Source organism: Opisthocomus hoazin, chromosome 8, assembly GCF_030867145.1.
Source record: "Opisthocomus hoazin isolate bOpiHoa1 chromosome 8, bOpiHoa1.hap1, whole genome shotgun sequence".
NCBI classification, from domain to species: Eukaryota; Metazoa; Chordata; class Aves; order Opisthocomiformes; family Opisthocomidae; genus Opisthocomus; species Opisthocomus hoazin.
Genome location: NC_134421.1, coordinates 75127276 through 75139054, shown reverse-complemented (window position 1 = coordinate 75139054; position 11779 = coordinate 75127276). Strand labels below are relative to the sequence as shown.

Below are 11779 nucleotides of genomic sequence, written 5' to 3'. Positions count from 1 at the left end.
AAGCCTCGTCTGATTGGTTGCTTCCTTGCTATTGGGCGGGTCCCCAAACCCTATTCGGGATTGGTAATTTTGTGCCATGTTGCAGGATAACCATGGCGCCGAGGCGGCTGCTTCACCGTAAATAGCTGATGATCACGTCTATCTTCATGTCTCCGTAGCTGATTGGCTATTCGTCGGCGGGGAGGCGGAGCCGCGCTGGAGGCGGAAGCCGCTGCGGCGTGTTCCGGTGCTGAGGTGGCCTGGAGTGGGGTTGGTTTTACAGCCGCGGAGCTGTCGCTGGCGTCGGCGGGTGTGGGTCGGCGGCAGGTCAGTGCCTCCCCTCTGCCTCTCGGTGCTGTCGTTGCGCTGTGTGCGGGGTCGGCGCTGTCGCCCGGCTCTCGGGGGTGGTTTCGAACCGGCTTCCTTCCGGGGTGCAGCACTGGGACACCGTTGCCAGCCCCGCTGGGAGCTGCCCATCTGGCCTGCAGGGCCCGGGGCGGGTTCGCAGCTTCTCGGGGTCCAGGGCGGTGAGGAGCAGCGGGGCGGGCTGCACCGGGCCCGCAGCGGTCCTCTCTCTCCCGGGCTCCGCGGGCCGGCTTGGCCCGGCCCCACCACGCTGTGGCCGTGCTGCCTTTCTCCGGCGGTTTGACCGCAGTGCCCAGATGTAACGGCAGCGCAGCCCGTCCTGGAAAGGTTTCTGCCCGGTGAGGCCCGCCGGAGGCATTGCGGTGCGCGAACCTGTCATCGATATATCTGCGGGACTGGCGGGGCAGCCGTGCGTTCCTGTAGCTGCGTCGGCGGTGGCTTCCCGTTCCCGCGGTGGAAGGTTGTTGCTAGCTGCTGAGGCCTGGGGTTGCGGGTGACTGTGGTGGTCCGCATCCGTTGCCCTTCTCTGATCCTTGTCCCTTTCAGAGCCCCTCTGCACAGTGTGAGAGGTTTGATCCAGGGCTTGTGTACAGCAGGAATGCCTTCAATGCCTGTTTAGCTTCAAAAGAAGGGAAATGCAAAGATTTAAACTTATGTATAATAAACTTAAAATAAATTAGGGAAAGAACCCTGTTGAGTCTTTCTTCCCTATGGCTGATACCTAGAGACAGAAATGCATGGATTTATGCACTGCTTATTACTTGTACGTAGGCTGTCCTATGACTAGTAATGGCCTTAAGCGGTTTGGGTCAGTAAGGGCAGTATATTTCAGAGTAAAGGAGCCTCTTCTAGAGCACCGCTGGTAGTCCCAGTGTTCAAAGTAAAGTTTCATGAGCAAAAGTTCAGTAGTCATAGGAACGCTGAGCAAAACATCATTTTCAACTACAGCCAGAACACAAAGTACACTGGCTTACATCATGAAAACAGCGCAGGTCTTTTGTCTTCTAGTAACTGCAAAAATGGAAATCCATACCAAAGTCAGTATGACCCTGGAAGAGCAATAGTTTTGTCTCTGAGAGCTACGCTGTTTACTTTCTTTGGGTGAGGCAGTGGAAAGTAGAATAACCTCTGTCCTTTTGTGTTTGTATTTCTGTTTATGAGGAAATTGGCAAGCATTGTGTAATGCTTTCCTGCTGTAAGCTCAGAAGTAAATACGAAGTGCAAGCATCAGGGTATTCCTGCCACAATCCCTGAGGCTAATGTATAAGACAGCTACCACCTTGTGTGTGGACTGTTTGCTTTAGGACAGTATTTAAAGCTATGTTATGCTTGTTCCCGGATTTATTCTCAGGGAGGATTCAAAAAAGATTGAGCCAGGCTCCTTACAGTGGTGTCCAGTGACAGGATGAGAGGCAACAAGCACAAACGCAGACACGGGAGGTTCCTTCTGAACATCAGGAAATGCTTTTTTACTGTGTGGGTTATGGAGCACTGGCACAGGTTACCCAGGGAGGTTGTGGAGCCTCTGACCTTGGAAATGTTCAAAATCTGTCTGGACACAGTCCTGGGCAGCTGGCTCTAGGTGGCCCTGTTTGAGCAGGGAAGTTGGACCGTGTGACTTCCAGAGGTTTCTTCTAACCTCACCCGTTCTGTGATAAGATCCCCCTGAGCCTTTTCTTTGTTGTCCACTGAATTTACTCCAACAAGTTCCCGCCTCTGTTGTTCTGGGGAGCCCAGAACTGGACACAGTACTCCAGATGTGGCCTCGCTAGTGCTGAGTAGAGAGAAAGGATCACCTTCCTCATGGCAGTGCTCTTGATGCAGGCCAGGATGCTGCTGCCCTTTGCCATGAGACTTGTGGTCAGCTTGTTGTCACTGTGATCCCCAGGTCCTTCTCTGCAGAGCTGCTTTCCAGCTGGTCTGTCTCCAGCATGTACTGGTGCAGGGGGTTATACTTCCGCAGGTGCAGGATTTGCATTTTGCTTTGTTGATCTTCATGAGGTTCCCATCGGCCTGTTTCCTGAGCCTGTCCAGGTCCCTCTGGATGGCAGCACACCCATCTGTGGACCATCAGCCACTCCTTTCAGGTCTGTGTAAGCTGCAAAGTTGCTGAGGGTGCACTCTGCAGCAATATCAGCCAGCTGCCCTCTGTACTTCTGGGTGCATCCTGTCAGGCCCCGTGGACTTGTGTATGACCAGTCTGTGCTCCCTAGCCTGGTCCTTTTCCACATAAGGTAAGTTGTCTTTGCTCCAGACCGTTCTTCAGGCGTCGGTGGTCTGGGATTCCTGAAGCCTTGGTTTTGCCACTAAAAACTGAGGGAAAGAAGACAGGGAGTACCTCAACCTTTTCTGTGATCAGGGCCACTGCCACATTTAGCAGTGGGCCTGTGTTTTCCCTGGGCTTCCTCCTGCTGTTTATATAGTGGTAGCATCACTTTTCATTCCCCTTCACATCCCTTGTCATATTTAGCTCATCTAAGGATATAATTTAAAATTGGGTTCAAAAGACAGGAATTTGTAAAACCTCAGGTTGTTAAAGCCCATGCCTGCGCAAATAGGTGCAGACAAGCCTCAGTTCCCCTGGGTGCATTTTGAGGAGGCCAGCTGTGAGCTAAGCCCAGCAAGGCATGTTAGCTTGAGTTCAATGTCAGGTTAATGTGGCCAGCCTGGACAAAGGCCAGGGAATCTTTACTCAACATAGTCCATGTACACATCCTTGAAACTGTAATGCCTGTAGCATGCAAATGTGTGCTGAGCACCATACATACTTCTGGTTACAATGGATGTCTGCAGATGCCTAGATTCTATTTTTTTCCATATTTCTAATACCACTTCTAATAATTCATCTGTTGGTTCTGTCAGTCCCAACTCGTGTTATGTTACATTACCTCATGTCACATCTCAACTACATATTGTGCATTTGTGCCTCTAAGAAGCTGTGGCCTAATGTGCAATGGGAAGATCGGATTAATCCTTTTAAAATATTTGTGATAGTCAGAAAGAGGCATTTTTATAATACTGTAAACACTTTATTAGTCTTGTAACGAACCAGGGATTTAAGGGAGTCTTTATATTACCAGCTTGGTAAACAGTTTATGTTGACAGAAGAAATTTTTCTAGTAGGAACCATAAAACTATATTGTGGTATTCCATGCCTCAGTCTCACCCAGGGCCAGCTGAAAAGTAAGCAAAGTACTAATACTTTTTCTCACTAGCTATTGTATTGATACAGAATGTGGACAATCCTGGCTTTCTGGGAGTGTGCTTCTTGAGTAGTTTCATCCCCTACAGCTCTTTGCAAGACACTGTCTGTGGCCTGGCTTCTTGCCTCACGTCTTTTTGCTTTGCTAACTGCTTTTTGATCATTTTATTCTGTAGGCTGAAGAGACTAAGCTCATGCCATACAGCATAAGAAACCAGGGCATGTCTTTGCAAGAACAGGTGAAATCCAGTTTCCAGAACATGGAAAACTTCACTTTTTATGCTTATTGCGAATGACTGACTGTAATAATTCCAAAGTGTACTGTGTCGGATGAAGAATGGCTTATTTCTTTGCTGTTGGGTAAATTATTTTCCTTTCTTTTTTCTATTTTTTTCTTCTCTCCATCAAGAGCCTTGGTTCGTGCAACCTGTCAGTACCCAAGAGATAAAACAGAATGGCATGAAGGACCAGGTAACTGCTCTGCCTTGGAAACCTCTTTACTGCTGAATAACCACACCTATGAGCTCCTCGGTGCATAAAAGAGGTTGGTGTTCAGATGCCCTTTTCTGCTATTGATACTCTAATATACATTGTGACATTTTCTAGTGCTTCAAAATCAGGTGGTTAGAAGGTGTGACTGCTACAGAAAAATAATACACTACTGTTCTCTCCGTTGTCAGTATTTCCACACTTTAAGTGGCAATCTAAGAGCAAATATTTGCTTACTAAGATGAAGGAGGCTCAAGAATAAGTGGATCATTGTAGCCAGCTTTGTAAGCCTGCTTCTAGCTAAACAGAGACATCTTGTCATACTGAAAGATTCCATTTGATGGAGAGAATTATTGTAATGTGAACTTGATCTTATGGCTAATGTGAGTTTGCCTAGTTTCAGTTTGCACTATTGGAGCTTCTTTTACATTTGTACAAATTATTTTGCCATTTACAGACATGGACTTACAGTTGGGACAGATCTCTAGCTTTTCCGTTAAGAGATGTGTCAAGTGTCATGTGTGACCTTTCTTCACAGAATACTAGAATGACTTAGGTCTTAAGGGACCTTGGGAGTTCACTTGGTCAAACCCTTTGCTCTTAGCATGGCAAACTTCAAAAATCAGGTTGCTATGAGCCTATTCCAGTATTTTTTATCATCTTCCCTGCAGATTTTTTTTTCTGATTGAAATTTCTTATGCTGCAACTTGTGTGCACTGCCTTATGTTCATCTGCTGTACACCTTGTAAGAAATGTCTGGCTCTGTCTTTAGCTACCTAATAGGCAATTATAGGGAATACAACAATTATATCCCCCTCCTTATCTGCCGTTCTCAAGGCGGAACAAGCCCAGCATTCTTAGCCTCTCTGTATGTCTTGTAATCCAACCCCCAGTCATCCTAGGGCCTTCCTGCTATACTTGCTTCAGTTTGTCCCTGTCATTTTTGTGTATCAGGGAGCTTGAAAGCAGATGCTGTACTTCGAAGGTGGTCTTACAGGTGCTGAATAGAAAGCAATAGTTGCTTCCCTCAACCTGCTGACTGCAGTCTTACTAATGCAACTCAGTATATAGTTGACCACCTCTGCTGTGAGAGCACACTGCTGACTCATGTTGAGCTTATCTGCCAGCATGCCTAGGTTGTCTTTTGCAACGTACTTTTACAGCCAGTTGGTCCCCAGCCCATAGTACTGCATATGTTTTTTTTTCCAAGCCAGGTGTAGGGCTCTGTATTTGCGTTTTCTGAACTTCGTGATATTTCTATCCATCTGTTTCTCTAGCCTGTTGCGATCCCTCTGGTTGGCAGCTCTGTACTTTGGCTTGTCAGCGGCTCATTAGAATTTGGTGAACTCATTGAGGTGGATTGTATCCCATTGTCTGGGTTAGTAATGGAGAACTTAATCTGCCACTCTCCCCAAAATGGCAAAATATGTATTGCTGGCTGGTACAGCTGCATTTTTGTGGTTCTTCACCTCCACTTGCTGGATCAGTTTGGCTCCTGAATTTCAAGGAGACGAAAGAAGGTATGCTAAGCAGCAGTCAGGGAATATATGCCCTCTCCAGACTATTCCCCCATGTCAAGGTCCTGTCCTGTCACATACGTGACGTGCAGAGGTCTCATCATCTCTCAAATGTGACACTTGCATCCACTTAGCAAACATCAGGGCTGAGTTCACCATTCCCACTACTTATTAACAGAAAGCTTCTTTTATGTATTTACAGGCCTTTTTTATGTTTGGCCTGTAAATAAGTGACTTCATTTAAGAATCACTTACTCTTCTTTTGAGTAAACTGAACAGATCATGGATCCGTAATATCATTATTAAGAAAGATCAAGAATGAACTATGAGGGTGATTTGAAATCTGGTAAAAGAGTGTATTTTTCAATCATACATATAGAGTGGTGAAGATATCTTCGTATGTCTTACCAGCACATTCTCTGCTTTTGTGTTCAGAGAGTCTTGCTGCTTTTGTTAACGTAATCTTTTCTTTGTCCCTGAGGTTTTACTTTGGCTTTTCTCTCTTGGCTGAGGAGACTTATTCCCTGTAAGCCTGATCACCTCTATAGTGCTAGACATCAGCATGAAAGGATGCTTATTCTTCTTAGCATTTTTGACTCTGTAACTGTATTCTGACTTTTTGTTTTAGGCTGAAGATGCTGAGCCGTTTGTCAGGTTTAGCAAGTACTGTTTTACAAGAGCTGTCAGGTGATGATGGAGATGCAGTTACTGAATCTTCTATTGCTGTAAGTACAGTGTTATCTAAAGTCTTTCAGATCTTACTGAGAGTTAGTTTGGGGAGTGTGAATCATTTGACTGCAGTGAGAACTGTTTCCTACTTCTTCACTGCTGAGCACTAGACTGAGCTGTCATTCCACTCTGCTTCTCCTATGTTCCTGACCTCTAAAGTCAGCACTTTTGTGGGACAGACCATAATCTCCTTAATTTCCACATCTCAAGGTGATCCTAGAAAACAAACTAGAATTAGCGTGAAGAAAGACTTTTAAGAGTACTAATGATTCTGTGTGGCACAAAGGGGAGCTCTACATGATTGGTTGACAGTGGAAGGCTTTATCTGTGTGTTGCCATTTGGTACTTGAGACAGTGGATAGTGTGTGAGTGGGTAGAGTCTCTCCACTGCCACTCATTTCATATTTGCTGATGTTGTGTTCAGCAAAGGTGCTCTTTTTTTTGTGTGTTGGCTCATGGGTATCCTGAGCTTTCCTTCTTGTTTCACCTGTGTATAGTTTTATAGGCTACGTGAAATGCTTGCGAGGAAAAGAGTGCAGCATTTAGGAGTGGAGCTGAAGGTATCATTTGGAAGCTGTGCTGCAGTCTGTTTAGACTTTTTTTCCTCCAGAGCACTTGTTTCACTGTTTCAGGTAGAAGCTATAGAGCCAGAAGCGGAGAGCATGGAGGAGGCACCTGAGGAGCTATTGGAACGCCTAGCCCAAACAGAAAAACTAGTTGTTCAGCTGAAGGACTTGATCCGGGAGAAGGATGCCCTGCTTCAGCAAAAAGAAATTGTACTCAAGGTATCTTTTTTCACTGGGGACCTGGGAGCAAGAGTAAAATGCTGCTTCAGCTTTCTGTGCAAGCCAGTCTCTGGTTTCTTTTGAACGTTTGAGACATCTGCACTACTAAATGCATCAATTCCAGAGAATTATTGGAATCCAAAGAATGGACACTAGCCAAGAGATGTAGATTAGCTTCTGTTCATTTTGCTTATGGGTAATTCCTCCCAGAGTAGATAACTTACATCCAAGTTATGTAGCTTTTTGTCTCGGAGCTCATCAAGGCCCATGCAGATTCCTGGTTGCTGTAATAGATACTAACATCTTTTGTGTGAGCTTTTTGCTTCCCCACTTCAGAATGTTAGAGACAAAGAGTAGGCTGTGCTGCAGTCACCCAGCAGTCCAGTGGTTTTATGGCATGTGACTGAAGATACATATTGCATACCCTGAGGCATGAGAAAAGGTGCAGTTACCTGAGATAGTGTTCAGGGACTGCGTGTAGTAGAGGAAGTCAAACTGAGTTTGTACTAACTGCTAGGAGAAGTCCCTTGAGTGATCTATCCCTTGAAGAGAAAGTACTAGAGCAGAAGCTAACTGTTTTGCTGTGTATAGTGTTTCAGAGCAAATTTGTTTCCTGGATGTGTTTTACGTAGCACTGTTACTGGGGAGGCAGGTTTGGACAAAGAATGGCAGACTGATAAATCATGTGACTTTTCCAAGTGATGCTTTCGGGGTGATAGCACTAGAATTTGGAGTACAGTCAGTGTGTATCCTTCTTTTACAGGAAGAGCGAGAGGCTGCAGATGCTAAGCTGATGAAGCTTAAACTTCAGGCCAAAGCCAAACTGGCCTCTCTGAACAAACGCATTGAAGAGCTGTCGGAGAAAGGATCACCGTTGCCTGCACAGACCTTAGCAGAAGAGCAAGTGTATCCGAAGGTTGGGAGAACAGGGCTGCTGAAAAGATGTTAGCCTCTACTGATAATCTCGTGCCACCCTACTTTTTAGGTCCCAGTGAGCTAGCAGGTCCTATTCTCTTGTTAGAAGGACATTCATAGTTCCAGCAAGGATGCCTATGCTATAGGAAGCCGGTCTGTCCAGCTTCTTTGTCTTGCAGATGCCCTTGGAGTGCACACCTTGATCTCCTCAAGGGTATGGGCCGGTTCTACTTTGCGTACCTTCTGGTGTAGCCAAGTTCTTTCCTGCAGAAATCACATGTCTGTCTGAGCTGTAAGTTTCAAAACGTTATCTGTCATGTGAGTACAGCAAAGTAGAGTGAAGGTTGGCTGAAATACAAGAACAAGGAGGTAAGGAGGTCATTAAAATTGAAAGGCAGGAACTTAAATGAAAAAAATTATATATATATGCTTTCCAGCCACGAGGCTTCCTGTGCCACCACAAAGTTTTATGGTTAACAAGCTGTAATTGTGTAAAGCTAAGTAAAAAATGAGGAGGATGTGTCCTGTACCAAGACATTGAAGAAGGTAGTAGTTACTAGCTAGAAAACCTCATTGGAGCTGTTAATTTTTGAAAATTTAAAATTGTTCTGCTGACCGCATAGTTTTCTTTAAAAAGTTGGTAATATCAGGCAAGGGAAATGTGATAGAAGTCCAGACAGATTGCAGGACATCAGATGATGTTCATTAAACCAGAGAAGGTAAGGGTTATTTGAAGCAATGAAACAAAAATAAATTAAAAAATTTTAGGAAACATTAAAGGGTGAATGTGAAAGCTGTCAGGTGAGAGGTGACTACTAATGCAGTAAAGATCAAAAACTTCTGGTATCCTGCCACTGTATACTGCAAGGCTGTGAGAAAAATTTCCTCGGCTGCAAAGGACAGTGAAGGTCCTGGAGGTTGTTTAGCTATGTCACTTCGCATTGCTGTCCTGCTGCTGAGGCTTTTTTTAACTTATTCATATGTACCATGTGTAGACCGGTGTGCTGTTACATTACTTTGTGTAGACTTACTTGTGTGGACTAATGAGTGTTCTTGCTTCAAAGTTCAAATTTCAGTTGAAGGCAAAATGAGAGAAAGCTTATCATCAGTTAATCGGCATGATGTAGATTTTAAAAAGAAGCCTGCTCTTTTTTTATGTAAGGCAAACAGTTATCCTTCCAGCTATTGTACCAAGAGTGACAAGGCCTCAAGTGGGATGTTGTCATGTTCTGTTCACTTGGAATTAGGAAAGATAAATTCTGAGAGCAGAAAAAAGACTTTACATTCTCCCATCACGTTAGTGGCTGCTTTTGCTAGGCACTCTGAATAGCTTGTCTATTTACTCAACGAAAGGGGGAAAGGAAACCTAATTTCTGTCTACAGTTGCATGAGGAATTTAAGCACCAAGAAAGTGGGAGATAAGGTCCTGTGCAGCCTGCTGTAGGTGACCCTGCTTCAGCAGGAGGGTTGGACTAGATGACCCGCAGAGGTCCCTTCCAACCCCTACTATTCTGTGATTCTGTGATTCTGTGAGAACTGTTAAAGTGAAAGGACAGTACTGAAAGCTGGATGGATGGGTCTAAATTAGCCATGTCCTTCTAATTAGAGGATAGAGGTCTTGATACAATCTCCAGTGGAAATGATATGGATCAGAGCCTTATTGGTTTTGGGTTAGAACATCATTTAAGAGAAATGATGTTAGGGCAGTTGCCTGCAATATTATGTATTTGACCTGGAAAGCACTTTCTAGATACTTTCTTGTAAGGTTAGACCTACTGAGAAGCTACAGATTGCTTTATTTATTTATAATTATTTCCCCAAGTAGATGATGTCTTGACTAATGGTGATATTTTCCAGACAGGTACCCTGTCATCTGAAGATGAAAAATTTAGGTTAGGATTGTAAGTTGTGCAAAGGTACTGAACATTAGTGGTTCCTTTTGGAAATCACGAGGAATAAATGTAGCTATGGGCTTTTTTTTCCTCTCCATGATGGGGGCACCATGGGAAGGCTGTATTTTAAATATCTAATTGGTACTATTATTTTCTGGGCTTTTAATTTAACAAGGTGCCTCATTTTCAGGAGAATCGAAATACCAGCTTATAACTTTCTATTAAGTAGTTGGTATTTGCATACAGAACAATTGAAGTTCCTCTTAAACCTTTGAAGTGGGTAAATGCAAATTATGTTCAGATATAAGAGTTTATGCATTTTGGAAAAACATGATGTTTGAAAGCTTGAGCTCTGGGAACTTTGTGGCTGTGCTGCTGTCCTTAGTTGCAGTACTCCAGATAGTGGCCATTGTGCAAGGACTTTGAGAAGCTTTTCCAAATCCGACTGTAAATATCAGTCCTGAAAGCTAATTCCAAGTAAGCAAAGTGATCCACCCATCTTTCACCACTAGCAATTGCTTTGCCCCAGCTTTATATATTATGTATATCCATGGCTTCTTAAAGCTTCCCGCACTTGTTGTTTCTTTTTTTATTTCCCCTGTTCTACTTCTAAGCTTAAGTGCAATTAAAGCTTTCCTTGTCTGTCTATTCTACCTGCTTCTAAAGACCTTCTCTGTAGGTGACATCTTTTGAGGGACAGTAGCTTCTTATCACACTGACTTATACGTCGTTCTAAAAGCCTTCATAAATTTTTCGGAATGGATTTAAGGAATATAAATACTCTGTAGACTCCATACGTTATTGGTGATCTTTGATCCAATACCTGCAACAAGGAAAAGGAGAGAGAGATACATTTTGTATATATTCAGTCAAAAATCCCCAGCACTAATCACAGAATCACAGAATGGTCAGGGTTGGAAGGGATCTCTGTGGGTCATCTAGTCCAACCCTCCTGCCCAAGCAGGGTCACCTACAGCAGGCTGTAGAGGATCTTGTCCAGGCGGGTCTTGAATATCTCCAGAGAAGGAGACTCCGCAACCTCCCTGGGCAGCCTGTTCCAGTGCTCTGTCACCCTCAGAGGGAAGAAGTTCTTCCTCATGTTCAGACGGAACTTCCTGTGCCTCAGTTTGTGCCCATTGCCCCTTGTCCTGTCACTGGGCACTACTGAAAAGAGCTTGGCCCCATCCTCCTGACACCCACCCTTCAGATATTTGTAAGTATATATTAGGTGCCCTCTCAGCCTTCTCTTCTTCAGGCTGAACAAGCCCAGCTCCCTCAGCCTCTCCTCGTAGGAGAGATGCTCCAGTCCCCTCCTCATCCTTGTAGCCCTCCTCTGGACTCTCTCCACTAGCTCTTCATCTTTCTTGAAGTGGGGAGCCCAGAACTGGACAGAGTACTCCAGATGGGGCCTCACTAGGGCAGTGTAGAGGGGAAGGAGAACCTCCCTCGTCCTGCTGCCCACACTCCTGCTAATGCACCCCAGGATCCCATTGGCCTTCTTGGCAGCCAGGGCACACTGCTGGCTCATGGTTAACCTGTCGTCCACCAGGACACCCAGGTCCCTCTCCACAGAGCTGCTCTCCAGCAGGTCCACCCCAAGCCTGTACTGATGCCTGGGGTTGTTCCTCCCCAGGTGCAGGACCCTACATTTGCCTTTGTTGAACCTCATCAGGTTCCTCTCTGCCCAACTTTCCAGCCTGTCCAGGTCACGCTGAATGGCAGCACAGCCTTCTGGTGTATCCACCTCACCTCCCAGTTTGGTGTCATCAGCAAACTTGCTGAGGGTACATTCTAACTCTTCATCCAGGTCGTTGATGAAGAAGTTAAACAAGGCTGGGCCCAGTACTGACCCCTGGGGGACACCACTAGTTACCAGCCTCCAACTAGACTCAGCGCCTCTGGTGA

The 11779-nt window shown here is 45.1% G+C and overlaps 1 protein-coding gene across 2 annotated transcripts in view; it reads left to right on the top strand.

Annotated features, from left to right (window-relative positions):
* Nucleotides 1–217: 217 nt before the first annotated feature.
* Nucleotides 218–11779, top strand: part of GOLGB1 (golgin B1) — a 49618-nt gene continuing 38056 nt past the window's right edge. For both annotated transcript variants that reach the window (XR_012764963.1, XM_075429603.1), the window contains exons 1-5: nt 218–306; nt 3957–4091; nt 6182–6278; nt 6915–7067; nt 7831–7983. Coding sequence is in view for 1 of the 2 variants with exons in the window: in XM_075429603.1 (XP_075285718.1) it covers nt 6189–6278; nt 6915–7067; nt 7831–7983 (396 nt within the window). In the remaining variant the exon portion in view is untranslated. The remainder of the gene's footprint in view (nt 307–3956; nt 4092–6181; nt 6279–6914; nt 7068–7830; nt 7984–11779) is intronic.